The sequence below is a fragment of the Dermacentor albipictus genome, chromosome 1, assembly GCF_038994185.2.
Source record: "Dermacentor albipictus isolate Rhodes 1998 colony chromosome 1, USDA_Dalb.pri_finalv2, whole genome shotgun sequence".
NCBI classification, from domain to species: Eukaryota; Metazoa; Arthropoda; class Arachnida; order Ixodida; family Ixodidae; genus Dermacentor; species Dermacentor albipictus.
In genome coordinates this window covers 297,524,834-297,547,936 of record NC_091821.1, presented here as the reverse complement: position 1 = coordinate 297,547,936, position 23,103 = coordinate 297,524,834, and the positions used below count along the sequence as shown (strand labels likewise).

General features: G+C 45.2%; 2 protein-coding genes across 5 annotated transcripts in view; one reads left to right on the top strand and one right to left on the bottom strand.

The window, feature by feature from the left end:
* Positions 1-1,468: 1,468 nt before the first annotated feature.
* LOC139057263 (zinc finger protein with KRAB and SCAN domains 2-like) lies at positions 1,469-4,407 on the bottom strand. The gene is made up of 5 exons (XM_070535147.1): positions 4,308-4,407; positions 4,145-4,240; positions 3,856-3,903; positions 2,949-3,029; positions 1,469-2,225 (listed from the first exon to the last, which is right to left on the bottom strand). The coding sequence occupies exons 1-5, from the start codon at positions 4,339-4,341 to the stop codon at positions 1,549-1,551; spliced, it is 936 nt and encodes a 311-aa protein (XP_070391248.1). The 5' UTR covers positions 4,342-4,407; the 3' UTR covers positions 1,469-1,548.
* An 11,766-nt stretch (positions 4,408-16,173) lies between these two features.
* Rubicon (run domain Beclin-1-interacting and cysteine-rich domain-containing protein rubicon) overlaps positions 16,174-23,103 on the top strand; it is a 461,889-nt gene continuing 454,959 nt past the window's right edge. For 3 of the 4 annotated variants that reach the window (XM_070531460.1, XM_070531458.1, XM_070531457.1), the window contains exon 1: positions 16,174-16,796. In XM_070531460.1, the coding sequence (XP_070387561.1) occupies positions 16,628-16,796 (169 nt within the window). In that variant the 5' untranslated portion in view covers positions 16,174-16,627. The remainder of the gene's footprint in view (positions 16,797-23,103) is intronic. The other variant, XM_070531461.1, reaches the window with a different exon arrangement.

Genomic DNA, 23,103 nt, shown 5'->3' with positions numbered 1-23,103 from the left:
ATAACCGTTGTACACACTGACTTAAGGAAAATGAGCTGGAGCTGTCCACATGATGTACTTATTTTACCTGCGAGTATGGTCAACAAAAATGTGTCCCAGCTGCTTAGTGGTATTCGGGATTATGTCAGTATTGCAAATGTGCCTGTTGTCGAAAATAACTGAATTTTGAAAATGCAGGGATCTGATGTGCATATCTGCAGTTTATGGATACATGTAAAAGACTCAGCATCAAGTGCAAGTGAATGGTCCCACAGGCCCGGAGTCGATCATGCAAATAGATTCGCTGCACAAATTTGTGACCAGAAAAGATATTCCACATGAAATGGCATGCAAGGAAGTGTTGAAAATATTGTACAGTTAATAAAACGCCTAAGCTATTAATGTGTGGGTTGATGCACTCGTTATGCAAAACGGAGGTGAGGCGTGCAGACAGGACACAAGAGTAGAGTATTTACAAGCAAACAACACGAGCGCCGCCCACTTCTCTACTCTTGTGTCCTGTCTGCACGCCTCACCTGTTTTGCATAATGAATCCTTACCAACTAGCTCAGCTTTCTGTCGTTCTAAGTCTCAATGCACTCGATTTCGTCCGCATTAGGCACTCGCCTCTTGATTACTTCGTGGCACAGAAATACTCGGCATCAGGCTGTTTTTCTGCTGTGGCCTTTGTAGAAGCATGATTGTTCAAAGTGCAACAATTAAACAGATTCTTTGAGTTGCTTGTGGCTTCGCCAGTACAATTCCGGTGCGCTGGTCCGCCTGTCCAGCAATTTTCTACTGAAGGGAAACCTGCAAATAAAAACACCGCTCCGCATGCAGAAAAATGCTCTACTGTGACGCTTCTCAAACGATTGTGATGTACCACAAGAGCTGCCTACTCGCGTGATATTCTCAACAAGGAGATACATTCGTTTACTTACACGTGAAGGTATATGCCAGACCACTTCGGGGCTTCGGTGGCACATAAGGCACGAGTGTGCCATAGCGTCCGATGTCGACGCGCGATCGCATGTCAAACCTAAACGAAACTACTACGCATGCAAAAAACAGATTCGAAACCGAAATTCGCGTCATCCTTTATTGCATGAATGCGTACATCGTGATTTCCATAAGTCACGGACTTAGCGATCGCTTTCTGTAAACTTAATATTAACGTACCACCTTCATACAGCCATCAGGTATGCGTTTTTAGATGACAAAGCATAAGGTTACCTGTACTTGTTCTCAGCTCTTTCAATAGTAATTGCGCTGGCCACATTGACCAGTAGCAACAGGGCGGCGCCCTAGAGGTTCCCACTTTTCCGGCCCAGCTTTTCCTCTAGAGTTGTTCTACTAACTCTATGGGCGCGTTAAGTTAGCGCGCTCCGAACTCCAAAGGAGCACGCTCGAGTGCGCTCGAGTGCGACGCCTTCGGAGCTTAACTTAACGGCGATTTTCGCCGACTGCTTTCGGGTAGAGTCTGCTGGCAGTAATGCAAGCCGAAAAAAAAAAAATGCGTTCCTGTTTTTATTTAACTCCAGAAAATAACTGGTTTAATTAATAAAAATCTTAAATGGTGCTGTCCACAATGCGCTTTAGCATTTTCAGCTTCATTCTTTGCATCTTTAGTTGCTGCTTGTAGCGTTGGCGTTCTTCATCCTGCCATGCCTCCATGTTGCTCAGGATGTCTTGCAACAGAGTTGCTGGCGTTTTACGGCGTTTTGCCTTGGCAGCAACTTGTGCCGCATTGTGTTGGGAGCAACGCTCATCAGAAAAACCATCAGTGTTCTCACCAGTGGCTCCATGAGTTTCCTGAGCCGGTCCCAAGAGCTGTACACCAACAGGTGACGTGGCTGATGTGGAGGGCTGCGTAGGCATGCTAGATGAAATGGGTGCTTGGTACTCTGCACTTGAAGACAACAGGTTCTCCATGTCCCTGTAGAAGGGCCACTCCTTCCTATCCCTTCCGCTCTTCCGCTTGTGTTGCCGATGTTTATCATAGGTTCTTTTTAGACCTTTAAATTTCGTCTCGCAATCGGAGGCTGTTCTCAAATAGCCGCGCTCCCTCATTTCTGTGCTTATTTGCATCCAAATATGTTTTCTCTTTTTCTTCCTGTCATGAAAATCTAGTATGTGACGCTGGTAGCTTGCAATCAAAAGAAGAACCTCAGCATGGGACCAGTTTGTGGCATCCCTTGCTGTACCAGCTTCAGCACGATGAAAGCTGGAGCCTTCATTAGGGTCACCTGCAGAAATTAAAGTTTTAATGTCAGTATTTGTGACGAGAACTGAAGAGAAAACAGCCCATAACAAGCCTGCACACAAAGTTCAATGTGGGCAATACTTCATATATTTTTCATCAGCAGTGACAATGCTCCAACAAGCGTCCAACATCTTCATGGCTCTACACCTGTACTTAACAAATCTTGCCTCCAGTCAGCTATTCGAGAGTGGAACAGTGTACCCGCAGCTGTCATTCTCGAGCATGACGCAGCTAAATTTAGAGTGTCCTTATCATCAGCTTTTGTTTGATCCTCATACTATGTAGACTTTCAATAAAAGCTTGTACGCCTCTCACTTTTATTTTGATAACATGTATACAGTGTCAGGTTTAAAGAATGATTGTAATTTTGTTCCTCACTGTGCATGCTTTGCATCTCATTGCCTGTAATATCGTCGATACATCTATTATTCAACATTACTTTTATTCTTCTCAGTATCTGATTCCTTAATATCTTCTATAAATGTTATTACTACCCGTGATACCATTGACAGCAACTATATTATCTTGTTTCACATTAATTTGTTCAGCTGTTCTGTCAAATATTACATGCATGTTATGACGTGTCCTTTGGTATCTCTTAACCCTCCTATGTAATGCCTTGTAAAAGACCCTTTTTTAAGGGTACAATAAATGATGACGATAATGATGATGAGGTACACTGTTTAAAAATTATGTGTGGAATTACTGTTGTAATTGTGGTCACCCGCCAGGTCCCAGTCGGTACTATCATCGGCCACGCAGAGGTCATACTCATTCATGTGGTCACCTGGGAAATAAAAAAAATAAGGAACATATGCTGCATGACTGATAGCTTACCATTTTACGAAGTGGCACTACTTAATGCTACATTAACAGAAATAACAAATACAAATAACTGAAAAAAGATATGCATTTAGTTTATCAATGCTGGGTGCAATATCTGCACACAGTCTGTAAAATGATAAAGGAATAAACTTAGGTTAAAATGTTCATATTTGATTTACTATAACAATGCTGGATTTAACAGCGAAATCTACCTCAGGAAACCTCCTTACAACTCAAGGCACACTGATCATGATTGCAAAATCCTGGAGTGCTCTGCCACTTAGACGAACATGTATGCTAACTCATTTTTGTCCGACCAGTTAACCATTGGAACAGGCTGAATCAAAAGCAAGTGCACAGGGCAAGTGAAAATGTATTTTATTCCATGTTGTAACCCCCCTGCTCTAACGCCCAAACTATGGGCGCTGCAGGGTAATTTGTGAATAAATAAATAATAAAAGCATACAATCCGCCAAAAGGCAGAAAAAGTGAGTGACAAGGCGGCCAATAAATTTAATGCGTCGTCAGCAATCAGCCCGACGCAGCGTGTTGATCAACTTTACTAAAGCTTGCAGAAAAAAAGGTGCGTGTCGGTTTGTGGGAAGGTTTGGCAGCACACACAGCTTCACACGGATGCTATATTATAGTCACAATGTACTACACGTACAACAAATCATGTATATTAGGTGGACACGATGCCTTCATGGAAAATTACGTGCTTACAGTGAAATGTGAAATGACAGTGCGAAAGCTGGGATATCGTGACCCCCAAAACAAGGCATACTCACAGCCTTCGTTTCCTGGCTCTGCAAGTGGCATTGAAGGACCGTTAGCATCTGGAAACAAAAAAAAAAAGGAAAACATATTTAGAGGACATCAGAATGTAAAAAGCAGACAAAGACGGTGCGATTACGTGCAGCGGTTAACTAATTGCGCAGACCGGGTGAACGATAACACAAAGCACTTCAACTGTCTTCGGGTTTATCCTAGTGAGTTATCCTTTACGTAGCTTGCGCCATTTGTCAACAACCGTCACAATGCACCGACTGGCCCTTGAAGATGTTTATTAGTACTCACCGTCACCGAATATGTGCACTACGCCATCCAAGGGCGAAGACGCTTCCACCGACGTCACTTCAACTGCCCCAACCTCTTGCATGATAACATGAGGACCTGAAGAAGTCGTACACATGATTGTAGCGACGAGAAGGTGCCAAACTGCGACTATTCGGTTACGTACCTGTGCGTCTGGCAAGTAATGAACGTGCCGTCATTTTCGGTTCGCGCCAAGCTCAAACCGCGCCAACACAAGTTCCCGATCACGCCTGCTTCAGAACATCGTCTGCTTCAGGCGCCCGGCTGCGCGGCGGCGGGAGACACGGGTGGGCAAGGAGAACGGAGTTCCATCAGTGGAAAGGGTAGGAAACACGTCATTTTTCCGGAAGCCGTAGCAGGCGCGCGCTCTCGCGCACCGTTTCCAGGATGGTGCGCGTAGAGCGCGCTCCGTAATCACGCACCAGAAGTCGCTTTTTAGCCGTTAAGTTCATAGAGTTAGTAGAACAACTCTAGAGGAAAAGCTGGGCCGGAAAAGTGGGAACCTCTAGGGCGCCGCCCTGTTGCTACTGGTCAATGTGGCCAGCGCAATTACTATTGAAAGAGCTGAGAACACGTACAGGTCACCTTATGCTTTGTCACCTAAAAACGCATACCTGATGGCTTTATGAAGGTGGTACGTTAATATTAAGTTTACAGAAAGCGATCGCTAAGTCCGTGACTTATGTAAATTACGATGTACGCATTCATGCAATAAAGGATAACGCGAATTTCGGTTTCGAATCTGTTTTTTGGATGCGTAGTAGTTTCGTTTGACATGCGATCGCGCGTCGACATCGGACGCTATGACACACTCGTGCCTTATGTGCCACCGAAGCCCCGAAGTGGTCTGGCATATACCTTCACATGTAAGTAAACGAATTTATCTCCTTGTTGAGAATATCACGCGAGTAGGCAGCTCTTGTGGTACATCACAATCGTTCGAGAAGCGTCACAGTAGAGCATTTTTCTGCATGCGGAGCGGTGTTTTTATTTGCAGGTTTCCCTTCAGTAGGAAATTGCTGGACAGGCGGACCAGCGCACCGGAATTGTACTGGCGAAGCCACAAGCAACTCAAAGAATCTGTTTAATTGTTGCACGTTGAACAATCATGATTCTACAAAGGCCACAGCAGAAAAACAGCCTGATGACCGAGTATTTCTGTGCCACGAAGTAATCAAGAGGCGAGTGCCTAATGCGGACGAAATAGAGTGCATCGAGACTTAGAACGACAGAAAGCTGAGCTAGTTCGTAAGGATTCATTATGCAAAACAGAGGTGAGGCGTGCAGACAGGACACAAGAGTAGAGAAGTGGGCGGCGCGCGTGTTGTTTGCTTGTAAATACTCTACTCTTGTTTCCTGTCTGCACGCCTCACCTCCGTTTTGCATAACGAGTGCATCAAGCCACATATTAATAGCTTAGGCGTTTTATTAACTGTGCAATATTTTCAATAACACTTCCTTGCATGCCATTTCATGTGGCATATCTTTTCTGGTCACAAATTTGTGCAGCGAATCTATTTGCATGATCGACTCCGGGCCTGTGGGACCGTTCACTTGCACTTGATGCTGAGTCTTTTACATGTACCCATAAACTGCAGATATGCACATCAGATCCCTGCGAGCACTTTCAAAATTCAATTATTTTCGACAACAGGCGCATATGCAATACTGACATAATCCGGAATACCACTAAGCAGCTGGGACACATTTTTGTTGACCATACTCGCAGGTAAAATAAGTACATCATGTGGACAGCTCCAGCTCATTTTCCTTAAGTCAGTGTGTACAAGGGTTATGCAAAAATAATTTTTTTCTCGCGCACCGATTATTTTGCTTTATAAGCAAGAGAACCCACCACGTTAGTGTAACGTATCTTGTGCATCACACTAATATGTGCTTTCATTTACCAAGTGAGATGAGTTACTTTTATGGCTCATTCAGTCATATCACACTGCAAGCTGCATTCATCAATCTTCAATGGGATTTTGCAAATGTTTAATGAAACATGTTTCCCAAATTTTATGCAGATATGCAATGGCAAGCCCTTCCGTGTGTTCCAAAGGTAAAATTTAAGCTCTAAATTAAAGAAGACATTTCTAGTCAGAAACAAGCAAAAATAGTGAATGCAGAGCATCAGAAGCCCAAGGTACAGAAATTATGAGAAGTGTCGAATGATTTTAAGCAAAGAGTCGTATTTAAAAATGCAAGACCCTTTAGTGGAGGTCAAGCAAGTCAATATAGGTAGAATACTCTGCAAAATTATGCGAGTGAGGGGATGTCAAACAATGGGTCAGGAAATGCATTGTTTTTCTGCAAAACAAAAGCTGATTGCCATTACATAAGTCACTTTAGCATCATGATAAATTCAGAAATAAACCAAAAACAAGACACGCAAAAATAAACAAAACATTTAATGATATTTCAGCAGAAGTTTTTGTTGGGCTAGTTGGTGCATATTACTGAAGTACTATAGCGCCAAACAGACGACACAAGAAGAAGAGACACGGACATAAGCGCTCGTCTCTTCTTGTGTCGTCTGTTAGGCGCTATAGTACTTCAGCCATTTAATGATGCTCTCTCCACACTGGGATAAATAAAAACAAACACATCACATCTAATGTGGACATATCAGATGCCTTGTGAAACATAAAGGAACAATTCAGTTTTGAGCTATGGCACTTGCCGCATAGATGTGGGGGGGCCTTGCACCAATAGTGATAGTTACCACTGCATTTAGAAATTGAAAGCATTCGTGCAGACAAGGATGATTCTTTATATTTTTGGCTACCACTTCAAATGCCTCCACCAAGTGTTACAATGCTGCACGCAGCCATACTAAGGATCTCGCAACAACACCTGCAGGTAAAAAGCAGAAGCAATCAAAGTGCTGGTGTGTTCTGGACACTATGTTTGAAAACTTTTAGGCAAGAAGAGTGCAAGAAGCAGACATAACTGCATTTATTTCCATAATTCCCCATTTAAATGGCCTTTTCTTTTTGCTTAGACAATGCCTACGCCTAGCCACAGCAGCTCCCTCATACAGACTCCGCAAACCAAGAGGCCGTGGAGGCAAATGCAGGTAAGAGGCAATAAGCAATAGCACTGGTATCGACATTCATCTAATTTCTTTTTATTTCGTTTAGGCAGCCAGCACACCTCGAACAGCCACCTTGACTGCGGGTGTGTCACCCTAGTCGCCAAGGAAACATTTGAGGGAAAGTGACAGGCAATGTGAACAGCCACTCCTCCATGTAAACAATACTCTTTCTCTCGGATGACTCCTACGCCTCACCACGCCAGCACACTTGTGCACAAAGATGCCGCAGAGGCACGTGCAGGTCAGAGGCAAGAAGCAGTGGCACTGGTGTCGACATTTACCCAATTTCTTTTTCTTACACTGAGGCAGCCAGCACACCTCGAACAGCCACCTCGACTGCGGGTGTGTTAGTTGATCCCTGTTGTACATGTGCTCATAATAAACTTCAGTAAACTTGAACTTCATAATAAACGTGAAGGCAAATGGTACATTGATGCATTGTATTTTTGAACATTTATTGTACACATACAATATATGTTATACTTTGCAGTGCTACAGAGCGTATTTTGAAGCTTCCCCCTATATTTTGCACCTTTAATTACGTATGTGTTGTGTGGCCCTCAATGCAGTTCATGTTGTAGCAGCTGCTTTGTCTGTGTATCGCACATTGGCTTAAGCTCGTGATATCCACATACTTCTCTCACATATACAAAATAAAGTTCTATGTAGTCCTCAGTGTTACAACAAAAAATGAAAGTAAACAATCCGATCGTGGAATTATGTTTATTACAGTGATTCCTACGACAGTTACTGACAAGTTGACAACTTGAACTGGTCAATCGGTCCACAGCCTCCTCTATTTTTCAAAAATAAAGGAGGCTATGATCCGTCATGGCAAGGAATTGTATGTATACATAAAAAAAAGGGGGTATGTGTGTGTTTGTAGTGGGGGTATAGGATTAGGGCGGTACGAAAAAATGTACCAACACCGTCCTCTAGACCCATTCCGTTGAGGTACCGTAATAAAACGTATTATGCATAAAGTTCATACAACCAACTCTGATATTACTACAGACGCCAGGCGACGCGAGCTACATTTGTCATGATGCATTCGCGACTGCACCGGATGCCCTCCACATTATTCTCGTTAATCGTGCTCACTGCGCCGAGGCAAAAGAAAGACCATGGGCGCAGGTGCCTTTAAAGTATCTCGACCTTGCGAGGCACGGCTGCGCGTGCCAGGGGAGCTGTCCGTGCGAACACTCCCTGGCACACACCTGCCTCGGCGGCCCCAACCTACGTACCGTTCTGCTTCGAGCTTTGATCCCCCCACTGTCCCTCGGGTGCCCTGGAGTTCCTGCGCCGCCTGCTCTACTACCATCTCAGGTGCTCTCCTGAGACTTCCGTTTGTCGGTTACATGTGCCCTACAGCTGGATCATTACTTATAATAATAAAAAACCCGATCTATCGTCACGACGATAGATCGCGAAAGCGGCTTTTGCAACATACCGCGCCCGTGCGAAGATAATTACGGAACGCCAACGAGGAATCTGACCACAGCTTCGAGCTCGTAACGTCGTCGAGTGACACTCCTGCAACAGGCGTGACCGCTGAAAACCGCATACCGCCAGAAGCTTGAACAGGATCATCCCTCGGTTGCATAACTGCCAGCTCTACGGCCAACATGGACCACACCCACACCATCCCGCAACATAGAATAAAGAACCGACTTATGAAGCCCAAACACACGGCTGCACGCACACATCACAACACTTCAAGCGAGACGCCATGCTGCCTGCTACGCTGCTACTGTTGTCGGATTAAAACTGACTACTGTCACCAAGTCTAGCAAGCGTCTCAGGAGCTGGCAACCTCGGCGCGTAGCAACATGGCGGCGTTCTTGAGGTTCCCGATTTTAATGCATGGGCCCTATGGGTAGCTTGTCCTCTAGAGTCAGTATAGTAACTCTATGGTTAAGTTTAAAAGAGCGCACTCTGCTGGCTAGAGCGCGCTCGAGCGCCTTAACTTAACGCGCCCTATGACTCCAGAAAGCGAAAACGCCGGAACCGGAAATGCCGGAACCGGAAATACCGGAACCGGATTTGGTGTGAGGGGAATAGGTGGTGCACAACCACGGAGGAAAGAAACTAAGGAGAGGCCCTGACGTCACTCTTTGTGAAGCAAAAGTGAAGCCGGAAGTTGGCGTTGCTCATGGCGATGCTCCGCCTTTTGTGCCACCCTCCTCTCTTGTTTACATCTTTCGCGAAACCACGCCGCGCTGCGCGCGGTTTCGCGCGCGGAGCGCTCGCGCAACATCCGGCAGAGCACGGTGCAGGTAACACAGCGCAACAAGACACGGTGACTAACGCAAACCCGCCCACCCAGCGCCTTTGCCACGGCACGAAACCTACCAGAGGAACACGTGTGAGCGCTCAAAATCAGAACAACGCCACCATTGTGGCCCAAAAGGCGTGACCATACAACAAAAAAATAAAAAAGCAGCAAAAAATGAGAACCTACTACGTCACTTCCGCCACACTTTTCTCCTATCGCGCGGAGGGGGTAGGGCCTCTTTTGCTGGTTTCCGTGCGCACAACAAAGGTTGTTATAAGAAAGCGGCGGTGGCGCGTGGATGCTGGGGCTTTACCACCACCGATCCTCACATCTCGTGGCGCTGCTGTCGCACTTTGCTCGGTCAGCACCAACGTTGGTCAGCACGGCGCGGACGGGGCGACGAAGCACTGTCCGTTGTTCATCTGTTTTGGCGCGTTGTATACATGCGTGTTTTGCTGCAGTCTCGGTGCATTTTTGCGACACTCTTGTGCGTTTTAAATGCCGTGTGCGTGTTGAAGAGTTTACGGGTCGTATCATTCAATTTTATTTAGTGACGCGAATACATATTTATGCTCCGTTCCTGCAGCCATAACCTACTTTGAATGTGCAAGTCTGCTCGCAAGGGAGCAAAGCTCACGTAGGTTTCAACATTTCTCTGTTGAAAGAAATATTGTTAGCTTCATTCCTTTTCATCCCGAAATGAAGTGCTGAGAGTGCGTATATACCGTGTGTCCCAACTAACCTCAGGCAGAGCTTTAAAATATGCGAATGCCGCGTAGCTGGTCACAACCAAGGTAATGTTGTTTGCCGTAGCATATATATATATATATATATATATATATATATATATATATATATATATATATATATATATATATATATATATATATATTCAATTGATTGTTAGTGAATTAACTAATTTAATCATTAATTGTTTAATTCACCTAGTCAGGTAATTAATTGCCACCACCAATGGTCGAGGCTTCAACTCTCATCAACGGTCGCGGGTTCGAGTGCCTTTACTCTATTTTAATTAACTGTGCCTTAATTAACTCCGCCTTAATCCACGCTGCCTTACCTGGCGTCGTGAACTGCCTCGATTGGTTCGCTTGGGCTCCCGTGACTTTTTTGGACCATCGTGTGGTCGCGCTAACATCGCCTCATGAGTCATACCATGCGTTCGCATGAATAATTAATTAGTACTAAGCAGCAACAGCTGATTACAACTACTAATCAGCTACTTATAGCTACTCATCAGCAACAGCTCATTAATAGAGCGCAGTGGACGGCCGGGGCTGCTGCGGCCTTCGACTAAGGACTCCACAGCGCATTCTGGGGTAGCGCAGCAGCATTTTCACAGCTACGTAAAATTTTTTAATCAATCTACTAAACGCGAGACTAAACAAACATTTAAAGACGCATCGGTGAAAACACTTGCTGAGTACGTAAGTTGCGATGTTGGAGGACCCGAACCCCTTCGCAAACGCAGAGTTGCGCCCGCGTAGAGCTACCTGCGGTGCTTCCGCCCTCTGGCGGCGAACTATGAAACGGGGGCACTCGGGATGTACGGCGCCTACAGAGAGTTTGACAACTGAACCTAGTCTAGTAACGTTGGCTCTAACCTAGCACGAAACAGCTTAATTCGCTGTAATGCGTGAAGTTCGCAAGCTAGGAGAAGTGGCTGCAGTTACTGCTTTCTCTCAACTAGCGTGTGTTACGAAGATTGATTCATTAGATGCCGCTGATTCCGAATTCGATTGTGGATTTTATGGCTCGTAGGCCTAAAACGGCTAAGCTTGGCTGGTGATGGTGAAGGCACGTAAAGTTGGTTTGCTCAAAACTAATCGCAACTAATTATTCGCTGCTTACAGAATAACCTCTAAATTGTAATTAAACGCGAATACACGCAAGTCAAAATTACTATTCCTATCGTAAAATGGTAAAAGAACGCTGAAATTTGGGGCGGCGCTGCAGTCGCCTTCTTCTTACTCAGTGTATTACTCAGTACTTTACTCAGTGTATTGAAATATCAAAAGCAGAAAGCAGACCGTTGTATGTGGCCTTTTTGGACATTACAGGAGCATATGACAACGTAGACCGCAGCATTTTGTGGGATATTCTGGAAGGTGAAGGCTTAGGTAACGATTGTATACAGCTTTTGAGAGAGATTTACCTAGAAAATACTGTTTGCGTTGAATGGGAAGGGATGAGGAGCGCGGAGAAAGTTCATATCAACAAGGGACTGATGCAGGGGTGCCCTTTATCCCCGCTGCTGTTTATGATGTACATGGTGAGGATGGAGAGGGCGCTAGAAGGAAGTAATATCGGGTTTAATCTCTCATACAAACAGGCAGGTACAGTAATAGAGCAGCAACTCCCAGGTTTATCTTATGCGGACGACATTGTGTTGCTCGCAAACAAGCAAAGTGATTTGCAACGTCTGGCTAATATCTGTGGACAGGAAGGCAACAATTTAGGTTTGAAATTTAGTGTTAGAAAATCAGGTGTTATTGTATTCAATGAAAACAGTGAACAGACAGTCAGATAGGGGCCAAGAAATACCTCGGGTAACAGAATATAAATACCTTGGTATATGGATAAACGAAGGCAACGGATATATGGAAACACAGGAAAAAACCATAACAGTCAGGGGAAGAGAAATGCAGCCATAATGAAGCACAGAGCGCTATGGGGATACAATAGGTACGAGGTCCTCCGAGGTATGTGGAAATGGGTAATGGTTCCAGGACTTACTTTTGGAAATGCGGTTGTTTGCTTTAAATCAGGGGTACAATCAGGACTCGATGTGAACCAAAGGTCAGTGCGTCGCCTCGCATTGGGCGCTCACGGGAAGACTACAAATGAAGCTGTGCAGGGGGATATGGGCTGGACTACTTTTGAAGTGAGGGAAACTCGCAGTAAAATTGAGTATGAAGAACGGCTGAGGAATATGGAGGAAAGTAAATGGGCTGGGAGAGTGTTCAGGTATCTGTACAGGCAAAACATTGATTCACAGTGGAGGAAAAGAACTAGGAAGCTTACCAGCAAGTATGCGGCCTGTGGGGTGGGCAACACAGCAACAAAGAAGGTCAAGCGGAAAGTCAGAGAGGCTGAATTAATCTCATGGGTGGCGGCAATGGAAAAGAAACCTGCCATGAGTAACTACTTAAGGGGAAAAAACGAAATTAGGAAAGAAACCATTTATGATAACTCAAAGGGAAGCTCATTACTTTTCGAAGCGAGATCGGGATGCCTTAGAACACGCACGTATAAAGCGAGATATAAGAAGGAAGAAGAAGCATGTGCTTGCTGCGGTAAAGCTAGGGAAACGACAGAGCATATTTTATTAGAATGTGAAGACGTCTATCCAGCGGTCGATTTAGGCACCACTGGCCTCCTTGAAGCCCTTGGGTTCAGCGGGAGCAGTGGTAAAGCAAACAGGTCCGCAATAGACATCAGTAAGAGGCGATTGGAGGATTGGTGGAAGAAAAGTAGGGAAACGACAAAGGACGGAGACGTACAAAAGCACAGTTCGCAATAGGGTATCAGAAAATTTGGACGTGGTAGTTCATAGTGTTTTTTTTTTTCATTGGTTAACCTAGGTAGGATATTAGGCAGCATAGTAGCAAGAGCTTGGTGGCGCAAGCCACCGTTCCGTTCCAAAGGGGACGCTCATAACATCCATCCATCCATCCATCCTAAAGCTTCTCCTTTTTTGACGTTCTGGCCAATCCGGTGCCTCGGCGGCCCGGCGGAACCACGCCTGCCGCCGGTGGTTGGCGGCGCCGAGCTGTCGTCTGCTCCGACGCGCCGCCGTCTACTGAACTTCTTGGCGCAACTTTGCATTGTCTACTTTTTTGGCGCAACAATGTATTCTTTAGATCCCAACCAACTCGCCCAGCAACAAGTTCTACTCTGCTGAACACAGCGTCGCGCTTGTGTATGTTTCGTCAATTTTTGTGCTTAGTATGTGCGAAAAAAAATTACCGACGATTACGTTACTTCCTAATGCGAAATTTGAGCGCAGCAAATAAGCTGTTTCACCTTTTCGATAGATTGAGGCAAAGAAATCGAGCAACACATGTATGCGCTATCACCGATCTGGCTCTCTGATTGCCACCGCACAGGGCGAACGGCAGCGGCAATTTCGGCTCGGGCGGTGCACATATACAGATCCGCCGCCACCGATCTGGCTCTCTGATTGCCACCGCACAGGGGTTGCATTGGAGGAGGAGCGAAGAAAGGAATTAAGTTCGAGCCGGCGCTTTGACAACCGGAGACTCGCAGGAAGAGGGGGGAGGGGGGCGGCGTGTACACCCAGCGGCAAACGATGGGGGCAGAAGCGCGCGCAGCAAGCGGACAACACGATAAAGGGAGGAGGGAAGAGATAGCAGCGACTGACTGATGCCGCTGACGCCGATAGTGAGTCAACCCCAGCTGCGGAGTTGGTTTCAGGGACAACGCCGCCGATGCCGACACAAACAATATGATACCCTCGCTTCCGCAGCGCTAAGAACCAGGTCTAGCCGTGGGAAGGTGGTCACGTATTCGTCGACGTGCCGGGGCCTACGTGAAATAACCGGCGCGTCGGCAACTGAAGAGCACCCTATCCGCCACACGTACAAGAACAGGGGGGGGGGGGGGACCCTTTCCTTTTCTTTCTGCATGGCGGCGACGGTGTTCTATGCAGTCACGTTATCTTGACTCTCTAGTGGCGTCAGCGGCATCCAGCGGTATCAGTCGGTCGCTGCTAGCGCTGGGGGGATGAAAGGGGGGGCGGAGCTGGTTACGAGGCCGACGACAACGCCGACGACGACGCGAAACCCAGGAACGGACGCCAAAGAGCTGCGCTCTAAAAGAATACAATAAAATTGCTGCTTTGCCATGAATTGAGGTTTCCTCACTTCCGTCAAACGATGCCGCATGCACGATGTTTACGCGTGGAGACGGTCCTCGCATATGTCTATGTACGCTTTTGTCTCGTAACTCGGCGACATTGCAGGGTGTTCGAAGAATGAGAGGATGAGCACAACTCGGCGAAAGAACTACGGTTGTGTAGTGGGTTGCAAAACCGTATACAGTAGATTAAAAGGTCAGGCCACGCCCTTCGGAGTCCCTAAAGATGAAAGGCGACGCGTGCGGGAGATCTTCACCGCACCGATCGGCCCTTTGGAAGTCACCAACTCCTTTTGTGAGCTGCAGCACTTTGGTGCAAAGTACATACTGAGGCATTATGTGCATATCATCGAAGGCCAGGAAGTATCTACACAGCGTGGAAAGCCTGCGCTTCGGTCTGATGCGGCATCCACAATATTTTGCCGTATTTTCCGCAGTATCTCTACGAGCCTACACCCGAGCTAGCAGGCCACGCGAAAGAGAGCGGCCTCATATGCAACAGATATGAAGGTCGGTCATGAAAGAGGACGCTCCCGCTCTCAGTTGAACCGTCATTCAGATTGGCGGTATGTGAAAATGGAAACCTGCGCGAGCTCGAAGACATAGACAACCGATAACAGGCTTCATAATCCAATCAAACATAAACAATGTGTTTTGCTTGATTCACCCAGGGGATCTGGAAAACCAACTACATATCTCAGGCGTATGACGCATAAAAGTAAAAGAAAATGGCTATTCCGTAAATATCTTCAAAACACACAATTAACCTAAAATATTTGCTGGGCGTAACGAGTAATGTGACCCGCATTCTCCCTAAATGTCAAATTGCTGCCGTTATTAGGGCATCGGGGAAATTTTTGTTAGCATACAATATATCGTCTTGAGAAAGGAAGAAAACGAAGGCTTACCAATTTTTATTTAACCCCTACTTATGCCACACAGTTCATTTATTCCTGTACCTCGTCCGGACTAAAGAGAGCGGCGGTGGCGCGTAGATGCAGGGGCTTTAGTCCGGACCATTCCCGTACATGAACCCCATTTCTTCGCAATATGAGCTCTGAATTTCGTTCCCTCACGACACAGTGAAAACACGCACATAAGGTTGAAAAAGGAAAGCAAACTGCAAACGCGATCCATCTGACTGCGTGGCTCCGGCTAATCCAGGCACGGTCATCCTCGAACGCAACTACAACACGTACTGCACTCGGCCGCGGCCGTGCTCGGCACTGCCGACCGGCGCCTCCGCGGCCTCCGCCGCGCGCGGGGTCGGACGGCCAGATGGATGGATGGATGGATGGATGTTATGAGCGTCCCCTTTGGAACGGGGCGGTGGCTTGCGCCACCAAGCTCTTGCTACTATGCTGTCTAATATCCTACCTAGGTTAACCAATGAAAAAAAAATAAAAAAAATAAAATAAACGCTATGAACTACCACGTCCAAATTTTCTGATACCCTATTGCGAACTGTGCTTTTGTACGTCTCCGTCCTTTGTCGTTTCCCTACTTTTCTTCCACCAATCCTCCAATCGCCTCTTACTGATGTCTATTGCGGACCTGTTTGCTTTACCACTGCTCCCGCTGAAGGGCTTCAAGGAGGCCAGTGGTGCCTAAATCGACCGCTGGATAGACGTCTTCACATTCTAATAAAATATGCTCCGTCGTCTAGAAAAAAGCGACGGTGGCGCCATCTGGATTTTCAATAAAAAAATGTCTCAGCGCGGACACGTGAGCGCGGAGCCCTCGTTGGACCCACTCTCCCAATCTAGTACACTCTAGCCGCGCGTCGCACGAGACGCTGTCTCCTTTTCGGAAGCCTGGGGGGGCGTACGAAGTCAAAGTCGGCAGAGCAAAATTGCATGTGTTTTATTGCAGGCATATTACAGGGTACAGCTAGAGTGTGACACGGTGACGCTCAGTGCAGCTGTTGTGAGTGCAGTGGATATTTGCGCGTCTGTGAATGGAGTCATATCGCACATACCTTGATCCAGCACGGGGCTCCCATTGCGACTGCTTTTGGACGAACCGATACAATTGCTGTCACGTGCTATGACCGACGCCCACACAGGCAGTCCGGTGCCTTATCGTGAGAAATAAATGACCTGTCAGGTGCAGCAATGGGAAGTGCGGTTGCGCCGGCGAGGCGCCTCCTGTGCGCCTTGCACGTGAGCAAACTACTTCGCAGTGGTGAGACGCAGGTATGGCAGCACTGGACCAAAGCATGACTGCTTCGCGGGCTCGCAGAGCTCACCACGTTCGTTCGCGATCGGACCTTGTCGGCCTGGTGCCACCTGCCGCACAGATGCGCACCTCCACCTCCTACCCGGCACAGCTGATGACGACCGGACGCAGGAGCTTTCTGGATGAAGGTTCATTCTTCCTTACACTACATGTGCTTCTGTTGACTCGGTGGTACCGCATGGCCACACGTCCGCATGGTAGTCAGTATAAAAAATAATGAAGGCATTTACGGATGCTTTCAAGATGGTACTGACACATATGTCACCAACAAATATAATTATCTATGTGAAGCAGTCTTGATATAATGATGCTTTCAGAAAGCACCGACACATTCTGCAATGCACTGAAAGCCGACCTTCGTGTGTTTTTGTTCCATTGCAGTTATGTTCTCTGACCCGATTGTTCATTGCATGAGACGAGATGCAATAGCGTTGGCATTGTTCATGGCGCTGTTGTGAGTAGGATGTAATATTTCAGTAGTATAAGAGGACATTAGTATGAGACAGTTAAACACGTACTAATATAACACTTACATATATTAGTAATTAGTCATTTTTTTCTTTTCTGTTGATTAATTTGGAGTTTAGTGCAGCAGGCACTGCCGCCAGCTACGTTGGTTGAATGTGTTCCGTCATTCGTTCTGTTTTGCACTGCCAATATACCATATGGAACCGAGTCTGAACAAACGTGTTGCATTTTTGGGTATATGAATAGTTATTGAAGCATAACTGAAGCTGGTGAGGTTATTCAGTTCAGTCGGTTTTCATTGTGGTCTTACCAGACGGAACATCGAAAAGCCTGGATAGGTGCAGTCTGTAAGGAACGGTCTGTAGGCTGAGCACTGTACATTTCCCATGATGCTTTGCTTTTGTGTAGTTATTATAACATTAACAAAAGAGCCGTTCATATGCAGGAGCTTTGTGTTCCACGTGAATTGTGTCTTCGCCATGGCAGGTGCAATGGCTCTGAAGCTTGGGCACCGAAGGCGAACAATCAGCTTTGTAGTCATTATTTTGCTGTCCTCTCAGTGGCTTAGCTTTTTTCTTTAAGGGTATATTTTCCTTCCTTGTGCTTTTCTACTCTGGTTACGTGTGGTGCATGACTGTTCCATGTGCATCGATGACAAATGCAGTGGCACGTTCAGTCACCATCAATGCTGGCCTTACGCATGCACCTGCTGCCACCGACGGCTCTTGTCGCTCCAAGTTGTGTAGAATAGACCAAGATTGAAGATTGGGCTAGATTCTAAGACATTAAAATCGGCAAAGCATCACAAAGAAAAAATCCGTTTCCAATCCACCCTATCAAAATAAATGTACAGCGAAGCTATTGCAGACATTAGACAAGTACCACCACCCTAACTGATGTTAGATGCCCGGCCTCTTGTGCATGAAGTTCCTCAAGTTTGGCAGCATGCCGCTGCTGGTTGTACTGCTGTTTCTTTTCCCTCTACCCTTCGTGTTCACGCTGTTCTTCGGCAGACCTACATATACATGGCCTACCCGTAGTGCAGCTGCAACGACACTGAAATCCGTTGCTAGGCTACCTCTCCTTTAAAAGGCCCTCACTGTCTGCCATTGGGTTGCGCTGATTGACGTCAATCCACATGCCACCGACTGCAGGCGTGCTCTATCTATTGGCATCAGTCCATGCCCCGTTTTCCAGCTGCTGTTTGAAGTTTGTTTGAGTAGCTGTGGCTGCTAGGTGGCGGCCGGTTTAGGTTTAGGCCGGTGCTAGGTTTGCCATAATGTCGATTACGGTCACAGCACACACTGTGCAACAGATGCAATGGGCAGAGTGGCCACACATTAAGGACAGACACACTGTGTGCACATGTACGTCACGCATGCATGCACGTGTGCGGAAGTTGTTCAGCATGCATCCTCATTCTTATAGCCCCTCTGCCAAACGCAAGTGCCTTGTTGAACTGATTGAATTTTTCAAAGTAAATTGCATTAGAAAATTAGTACGGCTGACACACAAGCTGCAGACATAATAGCTTCAGATTTTAATTCGCATATACGAGAAAACATAATTGTGTTATGCGGAAACTTGGAGACAAAGCCCTTTTCCAGCTCCCGTTTGAGGTCTACTGGGGAGCCTCAGCCGCTAGGTGGCAGTACTGTTTTGGGGTGAGCTAGAGCCGATGAAAAATCTCTGCCAACTAAAGGCTAACAGCTTTGCTGTAAATAAGAATCGCAATGGACAGAGCTCCGGAACCTACTGACACATCTGCAGTCAGCTAAGCAGTGCAAGAAACAAACAAGGGAGACGTACGTCTGCCTTTTTTCCCCGCAATTGCTGTGTTAGTTTAATTTCAGTGATTAAATATGTGGTAATGTGAATGCCCTGCGTTAAGAGGGACTAGGAACTCCTTTCTTACCTCCATTTGATTCCATTTATCTATTTCTCCTTAAGGGTCTGAAGGCATTACATAAGGGGGGACGTCAATACACGGTAAACTTCAATTATTTGAACAAAAATGCAAAAAGAAGAAGCTCGTGATGTCAGTCAAGTAAAAAATACAATTGAGAATGTATTAAAAATATAAAAGGTAAACAGCAGAAAAAAAGAAGTCGGAGCAAGTAGATATTAAAGTGTGTTAGTGTAGGGAACATTGGTCATCTGAGGCTGTGTAGTGGATTCCTAGTTTTTTGTGGAATTATTTGCGATCGGTGTATGCCACTATGTGTTTGAAGTTTATTCCTTTCTTTGTTACGGAAAGAGGAAACAAGAGCTAAAGGCCATATAGCCTGACAGGGGCTCTTGCTCCTAAGCGCGTTCGGCTTAAATGATAATTCAATGTACGAAAGAAGCACATATAACACGGGAAGAAGCAAGTGCGATGTAGAAAATACAAATAAAAAGATAGTTTGTACATTATACAATGACTATGGGAAAAGACATGTTATGCTTCAATTTTTGTTTGTACATTCACATTACAGCGCAGATTAAAGCATACATATATACTGCATAAAAAAATTTTAGTGTGATTTCATTTTACGTATAAGTAATTTGATAATGTATGAGAAGGTTTTTTATACATTGCCAAAAATGAGGTGCATAAAAATTAATTTTTTGCTCAACGATGTTTAGTAGCCTTGGTATTTGATAGTTTATATCCTGACGTCTGTAGTTATATGCGTAAATGGTATTTTTCTGATTTGATTATGTAATGGGTATCAAGGAGAAGCGGGTGTGCTGACGACATGGAGTCTGTGATTTTTATATGTAAGAGTAAGCTGTAATAAAAAACTTAATTTGCTCGGATCAGTAAATGTTTGACAAAGAGATTTTGTGTGGCTAAGTCACGCGGCCTACCATGGTAGTTTTCAAAAATTCGGACTACTCGTTTTTGCAAGCTTAATTACTTCTCATAGTTTTTTGCTGTTGTTCCCCAAATGAAGATACAATAAGATAGCTTCGAGTAAAAAAGGGCGTAGTATATTGCTTTCGTTAGCCATAATGGTATTAGATCACCAATTTTATATGTACAGCCTACTACTTTGCTAAGATCATTGCTAAGCTTATTGACATGATTGTCCCAGGAGAAGTTCTCTTGAAACCGTACCCCGCAAAACTTTTGTGTTTTTACTTTTTCTAGCCTCTTTGCTTGAAATAGAACAGTTATATTGCTACGGCACAATATGTGCGATCACGAAAGGCCAGCAGTGTGAAGACGACGACGACGGTTAGAAGCTTGCGCGGGCTGTTGCCTCTTGGCCAAGCGCAGCGTATTTTCCTTTTAAATATATTTGTACATAGCTTTTCGTCTGCGTCTTCATAACTTAACAATATTAACAGGCAATGGCTTATTTATCGGTTTAAATATTATATATTTGGTTTTGTTAACATTCAATTGTAGTTTGTTTATGTACAGCCATTCAGATAATAAATTCAGTAATCATTTATTTCTTTTTCTAAGCATTGCAGGGGAGAATTTGCAAAGAAAAGATTGGTATCATCCGTGTACATGATATAGGTGAGGAAGAAATGTTAGGAAAGTCATTAATATAAAGATTAAATAATACAGGACCAAGTATGGATCCCTGTGGCACGCCAATCTGTATTTTGAGAAGTGAGTAAGTTGCTTGATTATATGAAACAAACTGGTAACGATCCATTCAGTAATTTCTCATTAAATCTAATGCTGTACCATGTATACCGTAGTCATAAAGTTTTCACAGAAGTATAATATGATTTACACTATCAAACGCCTTACACAGGTCCAGAAATAGGCCTACTGTGCATAAACGGTTTTCCATATTTTGCAGTATTCGATATTTAATATTTAGGAGCACATCCTCACATGATTTATTTTTTTTGAAATCCATGCTGTGCCATACTTATAATAGCATATTTCCTTAAGAAACCCTCTAGTCGAGCGTTTAGAGCAGTTTCATAAAGTTTTGAAAAAAGAGTATTGATATAGGTCAGAAGTTGTTTACACTATGGTCAGTGCCACCTTTATGAACTGGGCAAACTCTGGCTATTATAAGTTTGCAAGGAAAAATTCCGGACTCAAACATTTTATTAATAATATGAGCTAACACATTAGAGATGATGTCAGACATATTTTATAGGAGATGCCATGATACCGTCGAAACCTGCAGCACTGTTTGATTTAGTTATTTGTCGAGCTTTCTACTTCACTTGGTGTCGCTGGAAATAACATTACAGAATTTTGCACAGTCGGTTTCACAACATTATGCCCTATCTCTTCTGGATCAGCTGTAGAAATGTTGCTGCAGCATTGAACAAAGTGAGTGTTTAGGATAGAGACGGCTTCTTCACCTGCAAGAGTACTGTTAACCGAAGCTATTCGTAGGTCTTGAGGGCTAGCCTTTCCTCCAGATATCTTCTTAATTTCCAGCCAAACTTTTCTTGGATTTGCATATATGCATGAGAACACGTTCTCATATTTTTCTTTTGCCTTTTTTAATTCTGAATTTACTTTGTTACGGTACTACTTGAATTTGGCTAATTGATTCATGTCTCGTGTTTTAAGAAATGTATGGCTTATTTTATTTTTATTTTTGATTTTTGTAAAAAGCACATCTATCCATGGCTTTCTAATTTTTTTCAGTCGTTTTGTAGCACTATGTTGTGGGAAGGCTATGTCGTTGAAAGCGATTTATTTATTGAAAAATAAATTGTATGCCTTATTTGGGTCACTTTCGGGTAGTTCAAATTCCCAGTTTTTTTCACGAATAAGAGAGTGAAAATAGGCTAGCGTTGTTGTATCGATGAGGCGGTAGGAGTATACAGGCGCATTTTGCTTGTATTTCTGGGTACAAGGCAGAAAACAAAAGATTGGAAGATGATTGCTTATATCAGAGGACATAACGCCAGCAGTCACAGAGGAAATATGTACATTAGTGATACAGACATCTAATAAGGTTTCTCTGTGTGCTGTTACTTGTGTTGCAAGGTTAAAATATTCGAGCATGCGTAAGAGTACAGCAGCTGATTATATTCTCGTGATATAGTATTTTCAACCATCATATTGACACGCGTACTTATCTTTATCGGGCGACCACGTTTCACAACTGTAATCGCACAGCGAGGCACGCGCCTGCATGTATCCAACGTTTCTGGAAAGTTATCGATGCTTCTACCCGGCTCTCTGTTGTCGCCGAACCTTGTGTTATCTGATTTCATTGCGTAACGCGAATGGTGTAGAACTTTGTGGAAGGCACGCGGGTCCGAACGATTAGTCTGGAACATTCAATGACTGCTCTATAAAAGCCGACGCGCTTGACCCGCTGATCAGATTTTCGACGATCGCCGAGCGTGTTCGCCGCTATCGTTGCGCTATAAGTGTAGCCTGTTTTGTGGGCACAGGTTCACCCAATAAAAGTTAGTTTTCTTGTTCACAGTATTGCTACTGTCTTATTCAACGTCACCACCACGTGACATCTGGTGGGGGTGCTTGTGCGTTCATGTACCGAACGCCCCCGCGAAGCCGCGACCCAAGCCCGAAGCCCGAGGACAGAACCAACATCGCCGAAGACCAGCGTGCTAGCCGCAGACTGCAAGGACTGCCCCCAGAGCACGGACTTCTACCTGAGACGACAAAGAAGATCGTGGTCAAGACAACCCCAATGGCTGCCCCAGCGTCCCCTGTTATCCTACAACAACCTCGGGGCCCACCAACCTTCCATGGAGCAGCGACTGAAGACCCGGAATCATGGCTGGAGACCTACGAACGAATCGCAACATTCAACAACTGGGACTCCGACGAGAAGCTGTGGCATGTCTACTTCGCCTTAGAAGACACCGCCAGAACTTGGTTTGAGAACAGGGAATCGACCTTGACAACGTGGGACCTGTTCCGTAGCGGCTTCCTACGCACCTTTACAAGCGTCGTGCGCAAGGAAAGGGCTGGAGCTATGCTGGACGCCCGAGTGCAGCTACCAAACGAGAACGTTGCCA

Coding starts and splice junctions, on each gene's coding strand:
- LOC139057263 (XM_070535147.1), bottom strand. CDS start 4,341: ATGACGGCACGTTCATTACTTGCCAGACGCACAG. Junction 3,030..3,855: donor AGAGCCAGGAAACGAAGGCT/GTGAGTATGCCT, acceptor TTTATTTCCCAG/GTGACCACATGAATGAGTAT. Junction 2,226..2,948: donor GGGTGACCACAATTACAACA/GTAATTCCACAC, acceptor TAATTTCTGCAG/GTGACCCTAATGAAGGCTCC.